The sequence below is a fragment of the Bufo gargarizans genome, chromosome 6 (assembly GCF_014858855.1).
Source record: "Bufo gargarizans isolate SCDJY-AF-19 chromosome 6, ASM1485885v1, whole genome shotgun sequence".
Classification (NCBI taxonomy): Eukaryota; Metazoa; Chordata; class Amphibia; order Anura; family Bufonidae; genus Bufo; species Bufo gargarizans.
This window is the reverse complement of record NC_058085.1, coordinates 97,177,466-97,200,724: the sequence shown is the minus strand read 5'-3', so window position 1 is coordinate 97,200,724 and position 23,259 is coordinate 97,177,466. Positions and strand designations below refer to the sequence as shown.

Sequence of the window (23,259 nt, the reverse complement as noted above, 5' to 3'; positions counted from 1 at the left end):
TGCTACCATAGAGGCAAGGGGGGCAATTGCCCCCGGGCCCCCGACTCCTTAGGGGCCCCTAGCGCCGGCCCGGCCGCAACTTCTACTATATTATTATGTATAATTCTATTGTGTGCCTCTGGCTGACGTACATTGCCACAGGCTCCGCCCCCCGCCCAGAGCAGAGAACTTTGATTAAACTTAGGAGCAAGCAAAGCAAGTGCCAGATTGGCAGCCAGCCACAGCCCAGAGCCCAGTCTGACTCTGCCAGCAGGCCAGGGAATACCCGCCGCCCACAGTCAGAAGGCAGCCAGCCCCCAGCCAAGTTCCAAACTTCCACTGAAGTTCCAACTTGCTTCCAAGAATCAAAGTCCAGTCTACAGAAGAAGTCAGTCATCATCACAGACCAGTTACAGTTACGGTCTCTGTCTGGTAGGTTCATTGGTTATATTGTTTTGTTGTTAATTAAACTGGATCAGATCCATGATCCATCCATCCATTCCCAGTTTCCCACTCACTGACTTAGTCCCATGCACCATCTCACCCGTCCGGGCCGTCCCAGTGTACTACTAACCCGCTCTGCGGCCCTGGTTCTGTTTGTGTTTAGAGTCAGTTGAACTGGAGAAATGTGCATTTGGGAGGGGCAGTTACTGCCCCCCTCCCAAATGCACATTTCTCCAGTCCAACTGTCCAAACAGAACCAGGGCGGGCTAGTATACTGGCACTGGGACGGGTGAGATGGTGCCTGGGATGGATCCGATCCAGTTTAATCAACCAACCTACCAGTAACTGGTTGGTTGATTAAACTGGATCGGATCCATCCCAGGCACCATCTCACCCGTCCCAGTGCCAGTATACTAGCCCGCCCTGGTTCTGTTTGGACAGTTGGACTGGAGAAATGTGCATTTGGGAGGAGGGGCAGTTGTGCAGAAATGACGTCAAAGTCAGCAAGTGTCATGTGGGGGAAGGGGGGGCCCTTATTGTTTTCCGCCCCAGGGCCCCATTTCAACTAGAACCGGCCCTGTACGGGTCCTTCTAAAAAAAAATTGCATATTGTGATAAAGTTCATTATTTTCTGTAATGTACTGATAAACATTAGACTTTCATATATTTTAGATTCATTACACACAACTGAAGCAGTTCAAGCCTTTTATTGTTTTAATATTGATGATTTTGGCATACAGCTCATGAAAACCCCAAATTCCTATCTAAAAAAATTAGCATATTTCATCCGACCAATAAAAGAAAAGTGTTTTTAATACAAAAAAAGTCAACCTTCAAACAATTATGTTCAGTTCTGCACTCAATACTTGGTCGGGAATCCTTTTGCAGAAATGACTGCTTCAATGCGGCGTGGCATGGAGGCAATCAGCCTGTGGCACTGCTGAGGTGTTATGGAGGCCCAGGATGCTTCGATAGCGGCCTTAAGCTCATCCAGAGTGTTGGGTCTTGCGTCTCTCAACTTTCTCTTCCCAATATCCCACAGATTCTCTATGGGGTTCAGGTCAGGAGAGTTGGCAGGCCAATTGAGCACAGTAATACCATGGTCAGTAAAGCATTTACCAGTGGTTTTGGCACTGTGAGCAGGTGCCAGGTCGTGCTGAAAAATGAAATCTTCATCTCCATAAAGCTTTTCAGCAGATGGAAGCATGACGTGCTCCAAAAATCTCCTGATAGCTAGCGGCATTGACCCTGCCCTTGATAAAACACAGTGGACCAACACCAGCAGCTGACATGGCACCCCAGACCATCACTGACTGTGGGTACTTGACACTGGACTTCAGGCATTTTGGCATTTCCCTCTCCCCAGTCTTCCTCCAGACTCTGGCACCTTGATTTCCGAATGACATGCAACAGTCCAGTGCTGCTTCTCTGTAGCCCAGGTCAGGCGCTTCTGCCGCTGTTTCTGGTTCAAAAGTGGCTTGACCTGGGGAATGCGGTACACGGTGGCTCTGGATGTTTCTACTCCAGACTCAGTCCACTGCTTCCGCAGGTCCCCCAAGGTCTGGAATCGGTCCTTCTCCACAATCTTCCTCAGGGTCCGGTCACCTCTTCTCGTTGTGCAGCGTTTTCTGCCACACTTTTTCCTTCCCACAGACTTCCCACTGAGGTGCCTTGATACAGCACTCTGGGAACAGCCTATTCGTTCAGAAATTTCTTTCTGTGTCTTACCCTCTTGCTTGAGGGTGTCAGTGATGGCCTTCTGGACAGCAGTCAGGTCGGCAGTCTTACCCATGATTGCCGTTTTGAGTAATGAACCAGGCTGGGAGTTTTTAAAAGCCTCAGGAATCTTTTGCAGGTGTTTAGAGTTAATTAGTTGATTCAGATGATTAGGTTAATAGCTCGTTTAGAGAACCTTTTCATGATATGCTAATTTTTTGAGATAGGAATTTTGGGTTTTCATGAGCTGTATGCCAAAATCATCAATATTAAAACAATAAAAGGCTTGAACTACTTCAGTTGGTGTGTAATGAATCTAAAATATATGAAAGTCTAATGTTTATCAGTACATTACAGAAAATAATAAACTTTATCACAATATGCTAATTTTTTTTAGAAGGACCTGTATATCACCTACCTAAACAGTACACCCCTTGCAACCGTGTTCCCTAATGGCAGTGGCCCAGGATAATGCGACATGTAACCTCTGGCCCATACTGTTCAGGAATAGTTGGAGAAACATAAAGTGTTAAAGGTGTTGGTTTGGCCTCCAGGTTCCATTGATCATCTGTGGGATGTGCTGGAAAAACAAGTCTGACCCTCAGAAGCCTCCAATGGCAACTTGCAGGACCTGCTGCCAATGTCTTTGTGCCAGACACCTTCAGAGGGCTTATAGAGTCCATGTCTGGATGGGTCAGAGCTGTTTTGATTACACAATATTAGTTTTAATATTATGGCTGGTTAGTGTAGGTATTGTATTCGATGCTGAACTTTATTGCAGATTTCATGCTCTGTGACGGTTACTTTCACCTGAGGTTTGTAAAAAGTCATACAAAGCTACAAAAACCTCAGACTGACCCCCATAAAAAAAGCAATTGACTCCATTGAAGCTTTGTGCCGTGAGGTGTTGTCTGGTTACATGTCGGGGTTCAGACGCGTGCAAGTTGTAGCTTTGCGTTGTGTCTGTGGGCATGATTGGTCCTAGGGTCAGACCTGACGTGTGGAGTGCGGGAGGGTGTGGCCTGGGTGTGACTGGCAGTGGAGTCGCCCACTCCTCTCTGTGCCTAAGCACCCGCCTCTTCCAGAGAGGAAGGCGCCTCGCCCCTCGCAGAAGCAGCCGTGTGGACGAGTTCTGCAATTCCTGGTCTGTAAGGTAAGAAAGCGCGTTGTAAACGGGACGGAGTCGGATTCCGGGTGTTCTCAGGGCACGGCCACATGGTAAGGTTTCTGCAGCGAAAGCCAAAATCAGGAGTGAATTCAAAGCAGAGAAGTCATATCAGTCCTGTATACTCCTTCTATGATCCACTCCTGATTTTGGCTCCCAAAACTGCTTGCAGATACCTGACTATAGCCGTACCCTTGAGAGCCCTGTGCGGGGTTCCAGGGAGTGGTGGTGTCAGAAGACTGCAGCCCCTCCTTATAGCCTCCCTTTTGGATGTACTTTACATGTGTTCTGCATGGTGTACCTAAAGTGGAGCTCTGTATTCACATCTCGTTTTAGTACATTGCCTTCTGCTGGTTGTGACCAGGTCTACTCCTCAGTTGCCCTCTTCTAAAACCTTGCGTCTGTGAAGGCTCTTATAAAGGGCATATTCACATGTGCAGGCTTTAAAGCTGTTTTTGAATCCAAAGCCAGAACTGGATTCAAAACAGAGGAGATGTAGCATCTGGTCTTACTTAGCACCTTCTCCATCTAGGATCCACACCTGATTTTGACTTCAGAAACAGCACATGTGAATGTACCCTAATGGCTCTTTCACACGAGCGGATGCCGTGCGTGTCATCCACGGCGTGAAAGACAGCCAAGCCCAGTTCCGGACAGCAGAGACACTGAGCAGTAACATGACTGATCATGCTCTGTACCTCTCTGTGATCTTTTTACTACAAAATCACAGGGATCTAAAAGTGTCACTTGCTACTTGCAACCAAAAATCCAACAGCGTTTTTTTTTTGTCTATTTATATACTTTCACACTAGCATTTTTCTTTTCCAGCACGGAGTTCCGTCTGGGGCTCTATACTGCAAAAGAACTGATCAGTTCCATCCCCATGCATTCTGAATGGAGAGAAATCCGTTCTGTATGTCTTCAGTTCAGTCACTGAACGGCGTTTTGGACGGAGGAAATACCGCAGCATGTATTATCTCTGTCCAAAATTCCGGATCACTTGGCGGAATGCCGGATATGGCATTAATTTACATTTAAATGTATTAGTGCCGGATCCGTCCTGCGCAGACTGGTAAAAATTTGAAAAATATATATAACGGATCAGTTATGCATGCATTTGTAAGACAGATCTGCATCCGGATCCGTCTACAAATGCTGTTCGTTTACATGCAGATTGGCGGATCCGGCAGGCAGTTCCGGCGACGGAACTGCTTGCCGGATCACTCTGCCGCAAGTGTAAAAGTAGCCTAAACGGGCTGTCCCACTTCAGCCAATGGCATTTATCATGTAGAGAAAGTTAATACAAGGCACTCACTAATGTATTGTGATTGTCCATATTGCCTCCTTTGCTGGTTGGATTCATTTCTCCATCACATTATATACTGCATGTATCCAGAGGTTACGACCACCCTGCAATCCATCAGCCGTGGCCATTCTGGCACACCATAGGAAGCAGTGCTAGCCTCTCTGGTGGCCGGGACCCTGGAAGTGCACATAGGCTGGTACCTTTCCCTATTGTGTGCATGCACGACCACCGCTGCTGGATTGTGGGGTGGTCATAACCCCTGGATAGAAGCAGTGTCTAATGTGATGAAAAAGTGAATCAAGCCAGCAAAAGAAGCAATATGGACAATCACAACACATGAGTATTTGATGTGACGTCTGCTAACATTTGGCCTCACAGAATTTTGTCTGCGAGAAGAATGAGCACGTTTATTCTTCTTGTAGATTCATGCGCTGATTCAGGACGCGACCACACATAGCATAAAGGCAAAATTGTGTGCAGAAAATATGCAGCATTTTACCATAGAGGTAAAGTGAATGAGATTTATGGTGCATTCACATGACCGTGTTTTTGGTGTTCCGCATTTTGCGAAACCGCACATGGCCGGTGCTATATAGAGTGCCTATTCTTGTCCGCAACCGCGGACAAGAGTAGGACATGCTCCATATTTTTTGCAGGGCCGCGGCACGGAGCAATGGATGCGGACAGCACACAGTGTGCCATCCGCATCTTTTGCGGCCCCGTTAAAATGAATGGGTCCGCACAAAAAAATTGCGGAACGGATGCAGATCCATTTATACGGTTGTGTGAATGCACCCTTAATCAAATGTGCAGTGACACGCTGAGTATTTTTACTGTGGTTTCCAACCTTTGCTATCCATAGGGTGAAATTCTGTGGTCAAATTTACAGCAGAAATTTTGCTCATGTGGCCGCGCCCTAAGGCTACCTGCACACCTTGCAGATTATGAGCAGTTTTTCCGTGCAGATTCTTTCTTGGATAAGCTACAGTGAAATACAGTACCAGCAAACTGTATGAGATGTCACAGAGCTTATGTTCAATCAGCTTTTTTGTTCTGCGCGGAATTGAACCTGCTGTGTGGATTTTAAAGCCTCTAGCATGTCAGTTCATTGTGCAGATTTTACAGTTTTCAATGCAAAGATGAGATCTGCAGCAAATCCGCACCAAAACCCGCCAATAGCACATGTGGCTTTTGGTGCAGAGACCCACAGAGATCTGTGTGTATTTTCTGTAAACCTGCAACGCTCGTGCAGGTCCACACTGATTTTGTTTCAAGTCTAGCGGTGGTTTTTGGCACTGATTTGATGCAGATTTGCCCCAGATCTTTTCCTTCTGTTGAAAAGGGGGTAATCCGCAGCTTATATCGACAAACATAATTGAAATGCTGTGGATGTTGAAATCTGCAATGCTGGTCAATTGGCTTTCCGCAAAATCTGCAAAGTGTACATGAGATTTGTGTAATCACATACATTTTACTGGCACTGTACTACGCTCCGGTTTTTCTGCGTGAAAAAAACGTACGTATTCTGCAACATGTGCAGGTGGCCTAATGGTGGTTGCACATGGTGCAGCTTTGTGTGCAAGAACTTAGTGGTTGGTTTTTTAATGTGGTTTGTGGTGCAGTTTTTGTTGCAGATCTCAACGCAATAAAAACAACAATTGGCAAGCTGTAGATTTTAAAATCCACATAGCAGGCCAATTCCGCACCCCCTAAAAAAGGCAAATCTTGTGTAATCTCATACACTTTGCTGATACTGTAATATGTTGCATTTTTTTCCACATGGAAAAACAGCGTAATTCTCACCCTAAGGCCTAGTTCACACGAACGTGTGTGACCCGTGCCCCATGAATCATGTGATGAGCGCAGTGACATCACCAAAGGTCCTTTTCCTCCCAGGTCCTCAAAGAAGAAGAAAGAATGGGTTCGGGTCTGGGTGCCAGATTCAGTTTTTTATCACGTGCGTGCAAAACATTCAAATGATTTGCACTAGCGCAGACAAAACTGACTAAAATAGCGTGCGCATTCACGCAGGTTTACCACAATGCACCCACAACGCATCTGGACCAAATCCGTGACGCCTGTGTGCAAGGGGCCTTACAGTTCTGGAGTGTATTGGATTGCACTGGCAGCAATTTTGTCACTGTTATACAATACATTCCAGACCTCTAAGGGTTACATAGCATCATAAATCAATATAATGCTATGCGACCAGGCCGGGAGCTGCGCTGCGGACTCGCTGCATGGCACGCTCGTCTGCAGGGGCCTTAGCTTTTAAACACCCAATGGCTGCATTGTTTCCAAGCTTATCCAGTTTATTGTAATGCTTCACTTTTAATAAAAAGTGTGGATCCTCTTCCATTTCACAAGTATTTTAAGGCCCCTTTCACACGAGCGAGTTTTCCGTGCAGGTGCAATGCATGACGTGAACGCATAGCACCCGCACTGAATCCTGACCCATTCATTTCAATGGGTCTGTGTATATGAGCTTTTTTTTATTCACGCATCGGTTCTGCGTTGCGTGAAAAACGCAGCATGTTCTATATTCTGCGTTTGCGGGAAAAATGCATTACACTCGCACGCAAAAAACTGAACGCAATTGCAGACAAAACTGACCTTGCTTGCAAAATGGTGTGAGTTTCACTAAACGCACCCTGAACGCATCCGGACCTAATCCGTCACGCTCGTATGAAAGAGGCCTAAAGGGTAAAACTTGTTTTAAGAAGCATTTCAGGAATGTATTAGCAGCTTATTCAGGAGACCAATGCCTCCTGCCCCGCATACAAAAAAATCATAGCAAAGCTTTCACAGTATCGGGCCTCATGCACACGACCGTATGTATTTTGCAGTCCGCAAAAATTACGGATGACATCCATGTGCATTCCGATATTTTGCGGAATGGAACAGCTGGCCCTTTTATAGAACAGTACTGTCCTTGTCTATAATGCGGACAATAATAGGACATGTTCTATTTTCTTGCGTAACTGAAATACGGACATACAGAAACGGAATGCACACGGAGTAACTTTTTTTTTTTTTGTGTGGACTCATTGAAGTGAATGGTTCCTTATATGGTCTGCAAAAGAGTGTACACGGAAAGAAAATACGTTCGTGTGCATGAGCCCTCAGGCTGAGGCCATAGGTTTTGTATTGCCGTGGTTTAACAAAACATTATGGAAAAAACATCTGATCAGAGTATATTGTATGGGCTCTCCATTAGGCCTCGAGCATACGTACGTTGTTTTGGTCCGCATCCGAGCCGCAGTTTTTGCGGCTTGGATGCGGACCCATTCACTTCAATGGGGCTGCAAAAGGTGTGGACAGCACTCCGTGCGCTGTTCGCATCCGTTGCTCTGTTCCGTGGTCCGCAAAAAAAATATAACCTGTCCTATTCTTGTCCGTTTTGCGGACAAGAATAGGCAGTTATATCAATGGCTGTTCAGATCTATAGCAGTTTTCATGCAGAAAATCCCCTTTTAGTTATCTTTTGCCTGAAATCCACAGGCATAAAAGAATGTTCCCTGGCTCCCTCCTTTGCCCCCATGCCAGTCTTTGTATTCACTAATTTGGCTTCCTGTGATGCTGTCTCATCCCATGTGACCACTGCAGCCAATCAAACCCTGCAGTGGTCACCTGGAACGTCATCACGGTAAGCCGGATTATACAGAGACTGGCACAGGAACAAGGAAAACGCCATATCATTTATTTTAATTTTTTTTGTATTTTCTTCTTCGCGGATGTGGTCCGTGTGCATTCTACACTTTTTGCAGGACCCCTGTAAAAAATAAAAAATGGACAAGAATGCGGTGTGGACAGTGCACAGATCCGTGTGCTGCCTGTTTTGTTTGCAGACCCATAGAAATGAATGGGTCCGTGTTAAGAAATGAGCGAAATGATTCTACAGATGCCATTTTCTTTTTCACTTCAATAGAAATTTCCTATCCTTGTCTGCACAACGGACATGAATAGGACCTGTTCTAGTTTTTATCTTTTTGGCGGGGCAGCAGAACAGACGTGCGGGTGTGGACAGCACATGGTGTGCTGTCTGCATCTTTTGCAGCTCCATTGAAATGAATGAGTCTACCTCCGATCCGCAAAAAATTCAGAACAGAGGTGAAGGAAAAATATATTCGTATACATGAGCCCAGAATAAAAGACGGCAGAAATTAGCATTTACATTTCTTACTTTCTAGAACCAAAAATATTTAAAAAGGTGTTACTACTAACATAAAATCACATAAAATATTCAGTTTAAGACCTCATGCACACGGCCGTGTTCCGCGGCCGAGAGCGGACTGTGGAAACCCGGCCGGGATTCCTCCTGACAGCGTGAGCGCACAGCGTCATTGGTTGCTATGACGCCGTGCGCTTCATGCAGCCGCTGCTGTACAGTAATACACTAGTATAGTGTAAAGGGGTTGTCCAGCCTTTTCCAGGTCATCACTAGCTGATTGGGGAGGGGGGGGGGGGGGGGTCAGACATACTACACCCCCGCTGATAAGCTATTCATGTATAGCGTCAGTGCTGGAATCCAAGTGGAAAGGGCATGGAAGTTGCAGAGAGAGCAGAGCCTCTAGGAGTAAAGGCAACGCCCCCGTTGCTCCTAGAGGCTCATTTGCATATATTAACACTTCATTTTTCTCAGTACGAGGGCACATATGAACATCGGGCCAACACAGATGTCTTCAGCTGCTAATCGCACATCTCCAGTTTGGCAGCCCCCGTCCTAATAATATTTGTTTCATTTAGCGATTTTGTCATGTAATGATCCTGTGCAGAGTTTTCTGGCATTTCTTCCCTTGGACGTCTCTGTTGTAATGACAGAAAGGTTAAATGAATGCTGACTGGTCGGACCGGTTTTCCACAGCTTCTCTTTGCCGAGGAAGGGGCAGAATATCTGGTGAACGTGTAATAATCGGACTGCAGGCAGGCACTTGTAGAGCCACTAGGCAACATGGTTTTCCTGTACGTTGTCAGTCTCTCAGTGGCATAATCCTCGCTTCTTTATGTGAGGACTCGTTCACACAAACGTATTTTGCGTTACAAATACGGGCCGTTTTCTGGGTTCCGCATACAGTCTGTATACGGAACCATTTATTTCAATGTGTCCGCAAAAGATGCGGACAGCACCCTGTGTTCTCAGTTCCGTGGCCCCGCAAAAATGATAGATCATGTCCTATTCTTGTCCATTTTGTGGACAAGAATTGGCATTTATATAATGGGCCTCCTGTTCCGTTCCACAAATTGCGGAAGGCACACGGGAATATTGGCTGATGCATAAAAGAATGTTCCCTGGCTCCCTCCTTTGCCCCCATGCCAGTCTTTGTATTCACTAATTTGGCTTCCTGTAATGCTGTCTCATCCCATGTGACCACTGCAGCCAATCAAACCCTGCAGTGGTCACCTGGAACGTCATCACGGTAAGCCGGATTATACAGAGACTGGCACAGGAACAAGGAAAACGCCATATCATTTATTTTTATTTTTTTGGTATTTTCTTCTTCGCGGATGCGGGCCGTGTGCATGAGGCCTAAAGGGGTTATCCAGCCTTTTCCAGGTCATCACTAGCTGATTGGGGGGGGTCAGACATACTAGACCCCCGCTGATAAGCTATTCATGTATAGCGTCAGTGCTGGAATCCAAGTGGAAAGGGCATGGAAGTTGCAGAGAGAGCTGAGCCTCTAGGAGTAAAGTCAACGCCCCCGTTGCTCCTAGAGGCTCATTTGCATATATTAACACTTAATTTTTCTCAGCAATACGGGGACACAAATGAACATGGGGCAAACACAGATGTCTTCAGCTGCCAAGCGCACATGTAACAGGTCAGCCAGTGTCATAGGTACAAATCTGCTGACAGATGCCCTTTTAGGCCACTCCCCCTCATGTTAATCAGGCCATGAGGGGGAGTGGCGACGGGAGCGAGGAGGCAGCAAAGCTTTGCATTGAGGCGCTAGGCGTGCCTCAATCCTCCGAGCACCTCATTTTTCATAGGAATCCTGCACCACTTTGCAGCAACACCGGGCATCTAATTCACCCTGATCCTGGTTTAATGGCGTTGATCCTGGTGACAGATGCTTTTTAATTTTTTTAAAAAAAAAATTTTTATGAACACAACGCAAACTATTAGTAATTTCCAGTTTGGCAGCCCCCGTCCTAATATGTCTCATTTAGCGATTTTGTCATGTAATGATCCTGTGCAGAGTTTTCTGGCATTTCTTCCCTTGGACGTCTCTGTTGTAATGACAGAAAGGTTAAATGAATGCTGACTCGTCGGACCGGTTTTCCACAGCTTCTCTTTGTCGAGGAAGGGGCGGAATATCTGGTGAACGTGTCTACGATTCCTTCTAATAGTAGCTAATGTAATAATTGGACTGCCGGCAGGCACTTGTAGAGCCACTAGGCAACATTTCTGCTGGTTTTCCTGTACGTTGTCAGTCTCTCAGTGGCATAATCCTCGCTTCTTTATGTAAGGACTCGTTCACACAAACGTATTTTGCGTACGGTCTGTATACGGAACCATTAATTTCAATGGGTCCGCAAATGATGCGGACAGCACCCTGTGTGCCGTCTGCCTCCGTTGCTCCGTTCCGTGGCCCCGCAAAAATTATGAGTCCTGTCCTTCTCTTATCCGTTTTGCAGACAAGAATTGGCATTTCTATAATGGGCCTCCTGTTCCATTATGCAAATTGCGGAATCGGAACGGCATCCATTTTGTGCGGATCCGCAATTTGCGGAGTGCAATAAACGGCACGGTAATGTGAACAAGCCCTAAATCTGCTTTCTCTGAAACCACCCTTCAGTTATGAACTGGTTTTTTATGTGATACAAGAGTCTTTACCACTGCTTCTGGTACCAAATATACAATCTCATACATTGTACATGACATCTTAGCACACTGAGCATGGGAAAATCATTCCACTTTCCAATCCTCATGGTATGTTATATATATATATAATTAGGGATCGACCGATATTGATGTTTTAAGGCCGATAGCCGATAATTTATACCGATATTCTGGGAATTTTCATTTTTGAAATTTTTTTTTTTTGTAAATCTTTTTTTCATTTATACTTTGGTGTTTTTTTTTTTTTTTTTCTAACTTTTAGCCCCCTTAGGGACTAGAACTCTGGTCCTATTCACACTGATAGATCTCTATCAGGGTGAATAGGATCTCACACTGTCCCTGCTGCTTTGTGCTTTGTGCAACAGCAGCATGGAGCTTACCATGGCAGCCAGGGCTTCAATAGCGATCGGAGCCCCAGGCTTACACTGCTGGGGCTCCGATCGGAGGAGCAGGGGATAGGGGATCCTGTGGCCACTGCCACCAATGATTAATACGGGGGGGGGCACTGCGCCACCAATGAGTAATATACTGGGGGGCTTGGGGGGGCGCACTGCGCCACCAATGAGTAATGTGCTGGGGGGCTTGGGGGGGGGGGGGGCGTACTGCGCCACCAATGAAGGTTGTCCAAGTCATCAATATCAGATCGGAGGGGGTCCGACACCCGGCACCCCCTCCGATCAGCTGTTTGAAGAGAAGGCGTGCGCGGTGTCAGCGCTGCCTCCTCTTCACTGTTTACCTTCTAGCCGTTGCATCTGCAGTGGTGAGCAGGTGTAATTACACCCAAGCCGTCCCATTCATTTCAATAGGAAGGCTTGGGTGTAATTACACCTGCTCACCACTGCAGATGCAACGGCTAGAAGGTAAACAGTGAAGAGGAGGCAGCGCTGACACCGTGCGAGTCTCCTCTTCAAACAGCTGATCGGAGGGGGTGCCGGGTGTCGGACCCCCTCCGATCTGATATTGATGACCCATCTTGAAAATAGGTCATCAATAAATATAACTTGGACAACATTAAATCTCTCATTTATTCATATACAGGAGGCGGGAGCTGGCTGCAGAATCACATAGCCGGCTCCCGGCCTCTATGAGCGGTAGCTGCGATCTGCGGCACCTGAGGGGTTAACCGAGGATTGCAGCTACAGCTCATAGAGGTCGGGAGCCGGCTATGTCATTCTGCAGCTCCCGCCTCCTGTTCAATTTGAATGAATGAGAGATTTCTCTTCATTGGTGGCCACAGCCCCTCCCCTTCTCTTGTCCCCCTTCCTCCCATTGGCTGGAGCGGCAGCAGCAGCACAGGGGGAGGGAGACACTGCTCCTTCTCCCCTGTGCTGCTGCTGAGGGAACACGGAGAGCGCTGAGAGCAGCGCGATCTGTGTTCCCAGTACGTTATCGGTATATCGGCAAAATAAATGCCGATACCGATAACAGTCAAAGTACTCAATATCGGCCGATAAGATCGGTAAAACCGATAATCGGTCGATCCCTAATATGTATAGTTGAGTGCACCAGAGATCAAGGTTTCCCCTGTTGGCCACGAGCAGTTGTCTGTAAAAACCATACTGGGGTAGACATGCTGCCTGTGCAGCTGGTTTAGCTTCACCATGGGGTGGGTAGAGCAGAAGTGCCCAACCTGTACAGTTAGGCTGTGAGTAGGGCTTAACAGACGGACGTAGGTGGAGCTTAGGGTTGTGACAGTGGCGGAGCTTAGAGGTGCCACAGAGGGAGCCCAGGAATGCCAAATCCTCCCTTGATAGTATGGATAGGTCTTAGAAAACATGTTTAATCAGTAATGTTTACGCTTCTGGGGTCATGCGCCAGTATATGGTACAGTTATGTCGGCCACTCCCATCACAATGAGACTGATTTTCACTGTCCCCTCATTGTTATTATGCCTCACCTTGCATTCATAAATAGTTTCCGTAAACCTCTGCAAATAGTCTTTTTCTGCTCCCACCGACCAAATACAAAAGCGCGTTAGACTCGCTTTGTGGACATGAGTCATAGTAGGGGAATGTGCTGGGGAAGATAACCGAGCTGTTATCTTGTCATGTTGGAATGAGCAGTGTCAGGGGCTGGTGAGGCTTTCTTCACACAGCAAAATGAAAGAATACTGCGGTGTATTCGTAAGCTTCTTTAGGATGAAGATGGCTAAAGATATGGCGAGAAAGAAGTCTTTTTTCAGGTAAAATCTAGAAACATTACACAGTGTCCTGAGTCCTCTATGAGCCTACACAGTGTTCCCCCCGCCCAACCCCACAGGAACTCTGGGGTGGCTGGGCGGCCGGCTTGGCTGTGGCACACTACAGGGGCGGCCTGCAGGCAAGTAGTATTTTTTTATTTTTTTGCCAGTTTGAGTCAGTTGATCTCTCATGCCAGAAATCTTGATGATTGCTGCATCCACGTGATGTTGAGGTGTCTTGTGATCAGATGATCATCAAGACCAAATGCATTTATACAGAGGGTGGGGCGGGCAGAGGTGTCTTGACAGTTAATAAGGTTGTCATGTTCCAAAACTACAGCTTTTGAGATTCACTACTATTAACCTGGGCAAAAAACTAGAATAAAATAACTTGTGGAAGTGATAATAGATCATATACACTCACCTAAAGAATTATTAGGAACACCATACTAATACGGTGTTGGACCCCCTTTTGCCTTCAGAACTGCCTTAATTCTCTGTGGCATTGATTCAACAAGGTGCTGATAGCATTCTTTAGAAATGTTAGCCCATATTGATAGGATAGCATCTTGCAGTTGATGGAGATTTGAGGGATGCACATCCAGGGCACGAAGCTCCCGTTCCACCACATCCCAAAGATGCTCTATTGGGTTGAGATCTGGTGACTGTGGGGGCCATTTTAGTTCAGTGAACTCATTGTCATGTTCAAGAATGATTCGAGCTTTGTGACATGGTGCATTATCCTGCTGGAGGTAGCCATCAGAGGATGGGTACATGGTGGTCATGAAGGGATGGACATGGTCAGAAACAATGCTCAGGTAGCCCGTGGCATTTAAACGATGGCCAATTGGCACTAAGGGGCCTAAAGTGTGCCCAGAAAACATCCCCCACACCATTACACCACCAGCCTGCACAGTGGTAACAAGGCATGATGGATACATGTTCTCATTCTGTTTACGCCAAATTCGGACTCTACCATTTGAATGTCTCAATAGAAATCGAGACTCATCAGACCAGGCAACATTTTTCCAGTCTTCAACAGTCCAATTTTGGTGAGCTCATGCAAATTGTAGCCTTTTTTTCCTATTTGTAGTGGAGATGAGTGGTACCCGGTGGGGTCTTCTGCTGTTGTAGCCCACCTTTCTTTCCCATTCTGACATTCAGTTTGGAGTTCAGGAGATTGTCTTGACCAGGACCACAACCCTACATGCATTGAAGCAGCTGCCATGTGATTGGTTGACTAGATAATTGCATTAATGAGAAATAGAACAGGTGTTCCTAATAATTCTTTAGGTGAGTGTATTTGCTTGACTGACTGAGTTATAATAGGGATTTTGTGGTCACATGATTGATGGACTCTTAGGGACTACATTTGTACTCGAATCGTATTATTATGTGGCTTATGTAAATCCTTACTGATACAGATACTTCTGCATTTGTGCATGTTTCCCCAAAAACCTGTGCCAGAAATATACAAAGTTCCTCTTCTGAAATGTAATTTAGTCTTATAATTGGATTCTGGGATAAGGGAACTTTCTTCTTTGTGCCTTGCTTCCTGTTCGAAACAGTATTTCTGCATTTTAAGGTGTCGGTTTACTGAACCAATTTGGCTTTCTATTAGCCTCCTATAGGAATTTGAGAGGATTCCAACATTTCCAGTTTCTTATATGTCATTCTTCTCTACATCTTCTGTGTTCCCATTTATAGGGAGGGCGACTGACTGTATTAAGGCTTATTCCCATCATAAAATGATATGGCATAACATTCTGATCGGTCGGGGTCTGTAGGAAAAAGGGGCCTGCACGGTAGCAATCCCATTTATCCAAATAGAGCTGTGTGCTTCATCGGTGTGTAGAAGCTGTGGCCCCACAGCTTTTCCAGGATCGTGGGGACTGTAAATGATGAAATATGCTCCAATTCTGAGAACCCAAGGACTTTTTACAAATATATATTTGTGGCTGCTTTATTTATCATGGTCTTCCTTCTTTTACAGATGGCTCAGTGTGTCACCAAGATCCAGCTGTCCATTTCTTGCTCAGATCTGTTGGATAAGGATATAGGATCCAAATCAGATCCACTATGTGTAGTCCTACAAAGCATTGGTGATGGAAAATGGTCAGAGGTACCGTAAATGTTACATTTTTCATTAAAATATCTTCTGTTGAACATTCACCTGGTCTAGGACAGACTTAAAGTGTAACAGTCATGTTTTCATCAAAAAATCTTTTTTTTTAGCATATGTTACTGCTGCAGCAGCATTATGCATAAAGCAATCTTTTGTTTATTCACATAACACTGTTTTCTTTGAGTTTTTACCTTAGTTACGGCTGTTTAAATATTTACAATATGAGGATCTTCTCAAGATGGCTCCTCTGCCAGTTCTGAGGCCAACACTGCTTTTCCTCACTTCCCATACACACTTGCTGTAGCCAGCAGCTCCCAGCCAGCCAATCAGATTGGATTACTGAGAGACACGCCTCCTCACTCTGAAGCCTAATGCAGGCATGCAGTGTGAAGGACCGCCCCTCCGTCTTGCTGTCTTCTAAGGGCCCTTTCACACTCGCGTTGTCCGGATCCGGCATAGAGTTCCGTCGTCGGGGCTCTATGCCGGAAGAATCCTGATCAGGATTATCCTAATGCATTCTGAATGGAGAGAAATCCGTTCGCTAAGTACGCTAAAGTCCTGGCAGCCATGGTAAAGTGGAGCGGGGGAGCAGCATACTTACCATCCGTGCGGCTCCGGGGGCGCTCCAGAGTGACGTCAGGGCGCCCCATGCGCATGGGGCACTCTGACGTCATTCTGGAGCGCCCCGGGAGCCACGCGGACTGTAAGTATACCGCTCCCCCGCTCCTACTATGGCAACCAGGACTTTAATAGCGTCCTGGGTGCCATAGTAACACTGAATGCATTTTGAAGACGGCTCAGTCTTCAAATGCTTTTAGTACACTTGCGTTTTTCCGGATCCGGCGTGTAATTCCGGCAAGTGGAGTACACACCGGATCCGGACAACGCAAGTGTGAAAGGGCCCTTAGCCGGAGACAGAAGAGCCCTAGTGACTGGCTTTTACGGGAGCAGTGCAAAGGGACAGAGGACATTAATGAAAGCTGTTATTATAAGGTAATTACAGATCTTTTGATAATCATTGACAGACTAACTCGGGTATACATGCCTAGCTCTAATAAACTAGCAAATAAAAAAAAATATGACAGTTACACTTTAAAGATGTCTGTGAGATACTCTAAACTAGCGGGTATAATTACACCCAGTAAACTGACCCCTGAAGTCCTGTGGAGACTGAAAGCTAAAATATACTAGAGGGATCTCAACCAAATATGGCCATGGCATACATCGTGTCAACAAAATGTGACTCCTGCAGCCAATCATTGGCCTTAGTGCTGCACCAAAGAGGCCAGAGATCGGCTGCAACGGTCACGTATTGATATAATTATGTTCCCAGGACAGATTTTAAAATGAGAGCATCTATGAGGTGGCTTAACCTCTTAAGGACATAGGGCGTACAGGTACGCCCTTGTGCCCTGGTACTTAAGGACACAGGGCGTACATGTAAGCCCTGTGCATTTTCGATCACCGCCGCACGGCGGGCGGTGATCGGAACCCCGTGCCTGCTCAAATCATTGAGCAGGCACTTGGAGCAAATGCGCCGGGGGGTCCGGTGACCCCCCCATGTATGCGATCGCAGAAAACCGCAGGTCAATTCAGACCTGCGGTTTTCTGCGTTTCCGGGTTATTCGGGTCTCTGAAGTCCCGATAACCCGGAACAGGATGGTGATGGTGGTGTGATTTCACCCCACCAATCACCATCCAGCGATCCTGAGTGGTGATGGTGACATCACCACTCAGGATCGCTTTCTGATTGGTCTGTGGGCGGTCCGGCGGCAGATTCAAAAGAGGCAGGCGCTCCTCTCCTCCTCCTTTTGTGTTCCGGAGCCGGAGGAGAGAGGAGCTGCCTGCACGTGTCTGCCACCGCTGCCTGCACCCCGATCTGTGCCCCCCAGGACCCGATCTGTGCCCCCCAGGACCCGATCTGTGCCCCCCAGGACCCCATCAGGTACATAGGGACAGCTAGGGAAAGTTTGGTTTAGGCAGGGAAAAAAAAGGGAAAGTTAGTTTTTGAACTTTGATTGCATCACCCTAAGTTAGGGTGTTTGGGGTCCACAGCACAGCTGTGTGACCCTAGACCCCCCAGGGGTGCTGCCACTTGCCCCCCCCTGCCCCCCCCCACCTTTTTTGGGGTGCATTTTTTTTTTTTTTTTTTTTTTTTTTTTTTTTTTTCGTGTACGCTGACTGTGGCCGGCACTTAGTGTCCGGCCACTGTTAGCGCATCGCACACCCCACCGCTGATCAACTTCGGACGGTTGATCAGCGGTTTTGAATTTTTTTCCCCACATTTTTTGCCCTTTTTTTTAGTTAGTTTATTTTTATTTTTTTCTGTTAGTTTTAGGGTGAGTTCGTGAACACCCGTGCCCCCACACACACGCACACAAAATAAAGAGTTACACACACGCACATATACACGCAGACACACACTCCCCTATGGCCCGCCGGACGTTCTCGGCCGAGGAGGCATACGCCCAGATTGCCTCTGACTCCGAGAGTCCCAGTGAGGATGAGGATGACCCCACATTCCTGTTGTCATCCGCATCCTCCTCATCATCTAGCGATGATGATGAGCCCCCAAGGCGGCGGAGACGCCGCCAGGCGGAGCAAGGGGACCGCCATGTTAGGGACCCTGTGGCCCACACTAGTACGAGCAGCTCTGGGGCTCGTACTGGTTTCCCGGCCCACCAGTTAAATCCACCGGAGCCCCCTGCCGGTGAACTTGTCTGGTGTAGCCCAGAGCGATACGAGCCTGTGATTCCTGATTTTGTAGGCCAATCAGGAATCCAGATTTCCACAGTGGGCTACACTGAATATGACTTTTTTTGTCATTTTTTCAGTGACCCACTGGTAAATCTGATGGTGGAGCAGACGAATCTGTACGCCCAACAGTTCGTCGCTCAACACCCGGGCTCCTTTTTGGCCAGGCCCGGTGGCTGGACGCCGGTCAGTGCAGCCGAAATGAGGACATTTTGGGGCCTCGTGCTGCATATGGGCCTGGTCAAAAAACCCAGTGTCAGGCTGTACTGGAGTGGGGACGTCCTATACCAGGCCCCACTTTACAGTACAGCCATGACACGCTCCCGGTTTGAGGCTATCCGGAAATGTCTGCATTATTCCGATAATGCAGCATGTCCCCCCCCGAGGTGATCCTGCCCATGACCGTCTGTACAAGATACGGCCGGTCATCGATCACTTTGGGGCCAAATTCATGGAGGCCTATGTACCTGGAAGAGAGGTCGCGGTTGATGAGTCTCTCATTGCGTTCAAGGGGAGACTCATTTTCCGCCAGTATGTGCCCTCCAAGCGGGCGAGGTATGGCGTGAAGCTATACAAAATTTGTGAGAGTACCTCAGGGTACACTTACAAATTTCGTGTGTACGAGGGGCGAGATTCCCGGATTCAACCCCCAGAATGTCCCCCCACTCTGGGTGTTACCGGGAAACTTGTGTGGGACCTTATGTACCCACTGCTGGATAAGGGTTACCACCTTTACGTGGATAACTTTTATACCAGTATCCCCTTGTTCCAGTCCCTTGCCGCCAGATCCACGTCCGCTTGTGGGACCGTGCGGAAAAATCAACGCGGCCTCCCTGCCCACCCCCTCCAGGTACCTATCCCCAGGGGTGAGACCCGTGCCCTTACCACTGGAAACCTGTTGCTGGTCAGGTATAAGGACAAGAGGGATGTCCTTATGCTGTCCACAATTCATGGTAACGGCATCACCCCTGTCCCTGTGCGAGGTACCGCGGCAACGGTCCTCAAGCCCGATTGTATCGTCGCTTACAATCGGTATATGGGAGGAGTTGATCTCTCTGATCAAGTCCTCAAGCCATATAACGCCATGCGCAAAACCCGGGCATGGTACAAAAAAGTTGCGGTCTACTTGGTGCAGGTTGCCATGTACAACTCTTTTGTACTATCCCGAAGCGCTGGCAGCACAGGGACATTCCTCCAGTTCTATGAGGCAGTCCTCAAGGCCCTGATCTTTTCGGACCGGGAAAGAGCAGGCCGGAGTACCTCGGGAACTGTAGGTGCCCGGATCGTCCCTGGCCAACACTTTCCAGGTGTGGTCCCCCATACTGGAAAGAAGGGACGAACCCAAAAAAAGTGCAGAGTGTGTCGCAGGAGGGGGATACGGAAGGACACAACTACTCAGTGCGACACTTGCCCCGATCATCCGGGCCTCTGCATTGACGGTTGCTTCAGGGAGTATCACACTTCCATGGAGTACTAAATTTATATCCCAATTTAGCACTGACATCGGATAAAAAAAACTGGTTCTCAGACTTGAGACACCCAAAAAAAACTAAAATAATTTATTAAAAGTAGACATATTAGGTATCGCCGCGTCGGTAATAATCTCCTCTATAAAACTACCCCATGACCTAACCCCCCAGATTAACACGGTCAAGGAAAAAAAAAAAAAAAGGTGCAAAAAAAGGTTTTTTTTGTCACCTTACATAATAAAAAGTTTAATAGCAAGCGATCAAAAAGTCATATAGCCCCCCAAAAAGTGCCAATAAAGCCGTCCGCTCATCCCACAAAAAATGAGCCCCCACATGAGATAATTGGATAATTTTTTTTTTTACAAAAATGACCCTTAGACTTTAGAGATACCCCCAAAAAAATTTGAATCAAAAAAGATAATATAGTCTAAAACCAAAATAATTGTAAAAAAAGTTGACTTATCAGGTATTGCCGCGTCCGTAAGAATCTCCTCTATAAAAATACCCCATGACCCAACCCCCCAGATTAACACGGTCAAAAAAAAAAAAAAATAGGTGCAAAAAAATAATTTTTTTGTCACCTTACATAACAAAAAGTTTAATAGCAAGCGATAAAAAAGTCATATAGCCCCCAAAATAGTGCCAATAAAACCGTCCGCTCATCCCGCAAAAAATGAGTCCCCACATGAGATAATTGGATAAAAAAAAAAAAAAATGACCCTTAGACTTTAGAGATACCCAAAAAAAGATTTGTATCAAAAAAGATAATATAGTCAAAAACCTAAATAATTGTAAAAAAAAAGTAGACTTATTAGGTATTGCCGCGTCCGTAAAAATCTCCTCTATAAAAATATCCCATTACCTAACCCCCCAGATTAACACAGTAAAAAAAAAAAAAAAAAAACAGTGCCAAAACCGCTATTTTTGGCACTTTTCCATTTCAATCAGTTTTTTCCGGTAATAAAACAAGGGTTAACAACCAAACAAAACTTAATATTTATTACCCTGATACTGCAGTTCACAGAAACACCACATTTGTGGTCGTAAACTGCTGTATCCGTAAAAGGGAGGCCGCAAAAGGAAAGGACCGACATGGTTTCTGGAAGGCCGATTTTGATGGCCTTTTTTATTGACACCATGTCCCTTTTGAAGCCCCCCTGATGTACCCTAGAGTAAAAACTCCCCAAAACTGACCCCATCTAAGAAACTACACCCCTCAAGGTATTCAAAACTGATTATACAAACTTCATTAACCCTTTAGGTGTTCCTCAACAGTTAATGGCAAATGGAGATGAAATTTCAGAATTTCAATTTTTGGTAACCTTGCGTCACAAAAATGTAATATAGAGCAACCAAAAATCATATTTACCCTAAAAATAGTCCCCAAAAAAATGCCACCTTATCCCGTAGTTTCCAAAATGGGGTCACTTTTAGGGAGTTTCTACTCTAGGGGTGCATCAGGGGGCTTCAAATGGGACATGGTGTAAATAAACCAGTCCATAAAAATCAGCCCTCCAAAAACCAAACGGCGCACCTTTCCCTCTACGCCCCGCTGTGTGGCCGTACAGTAGTTTACGGCCACATATTGGGTGTTTCTGTAAACGGCAGAGTCAGGGCAATAAAGATACAGTCTTGTTTGGCTGTTAACCCTTGATTTGTTAGTGGAAAAAATGGGTTAAAATGGAAAATTAGACAAAAAAATGAAATTTGCTAATTTCATCCCCATTTGCCAATAACTCTTGTGCAACACCTAAAGGGTTAACGACGTATGTAAAATCAGTTTTGAATACCTTGAGGGGTGTAGTTTCTTAGATGGGGTCATTTTTGGGTGGTTTCTATTATGTAAGCCTCGCAAAGTGACTTCAGACCTGAACTGGTCCCTAAAAATGTCGTTTTTGTAAATTGCTGAAAAATTTCAAGATTTGCTTCTAAACTTCTAAGCCTTATAACATCCCCAAAAAATAAAATATCATTCCCAAAACAATTCAAACATAAAGTAGACATATGGGGAATGTAAAGTCATCACAATTTTTGGGGGTATTACTATGTATTACAGAAGTAGAGAAACTGAAACTTTGAAATTTGCTAATTTTTCCAAAAATTTGTTAAATTAGGTATTTTTTGGTGCAAAAAAAAATATTTTTTTGACTTCATTTCACCAGTGTCATGAAGTACAATATGTGACGAAAAAACAATCTCAGAATGGCCTGGATAAGTCAAAGCATTTTAAAGTTATCAGCACTTAAAGTGACACTGGTCAGATTTGCAAAAAATGGCCTGGTCCTAAGGTGTAAAAAGGCTGTGTCCTTAAGGGGTTAATAGCATTTAACCACATCTACTCGCTTTTAACATTGGTAGGTGGGTTGCATTGGGGTTTGTGAACACATCAACACCCGCTATAGTAATAAGGGATTCCCAACTAGAATAACTTGTCATCATTTGTAGCTTTTACTACTGTACAGTCACTACTCCTTACTATGTTTAGTTAGTGCTGCTCCCCTTAAAGGGATCTGCGATGAACAGCGCATTTAAAATGAAGTATTATTGCAATATACATGTAATACACTTTATGTGCATTACATTAACCTCTCTGGTAGCGCCCCCTGCTCTTTATCACTCTCATTTACCATTTCCTGCATTCAGAGGTGGACTTACATGCTCGGTAGCTTCCCTTCCCCTCTTCTCAGTGCTGGAGAAGCAGGTGAAGTGAGCCAGACACCTTTCATAGAAGTACTGTATATAGTGAAATGTCTGTTGGCGCCAAATGTGTTACATTTATTAAGAGGTACAGGCGTGGTATATCTTTCTGCATCCTGTGTGCCATAAATTCAAATCCACATCATGTTATGTCTATGGGAGTGTCAAAGCAGCAATAGTGGCACGTATAGGGAATGTCTGTATAACTAGCTGTTGGGAGGATCTGTAAACTAGCTGGGTGTTGTTAGGGGCAGTGCTGGAGCTGTGGAAGAGAAAGAAGTGCATCATGGGTTTGGTTGGGTACAGCAATAGGAGGTGCTGAATACAAGATGGAAACAAACCAGAGTGATTGGTTTACATGGTGAAAAAAAGGATGGGGAGGGTGTACTGTATATGAGCATACCTGTAAATACCACATTAATCCTGGAAAATATCTTTCTAACAAAGCTAGAACCAGCCCTGTACCTCACATGGATCCAGAGATCTCCCCATTCATTGCTCTGCTAGATTTATATCAAGCGCAGAGCTCAAGGGGAGTGTCTTTTCTACTGCAGCTCAGGGGGTGTGTCTCAGCTCTGCCTATC

The 23,259-nt window shown here is 46.0% G+C and overlaps 1 protein-coding gene across 1 annotated transcript in view; it reads left to right on the top strand.

Annotated features, from left to right (window-relative positions):
• The window catches only part of CPNE1 (copine 1), a 113,095-nt gene that overhangs the window by 52,010 nt on the left and 37,826 nt on the right, over positions 1-23,259 (top strand). Inside the window, 1 exon segment of the mRNA XM_044300247.1 lies at positions 15,624-15,752. Within this exon segment, the coding sequence (XP_044156182.1) occupies positions 15,624-15,752 (129 nt within the window).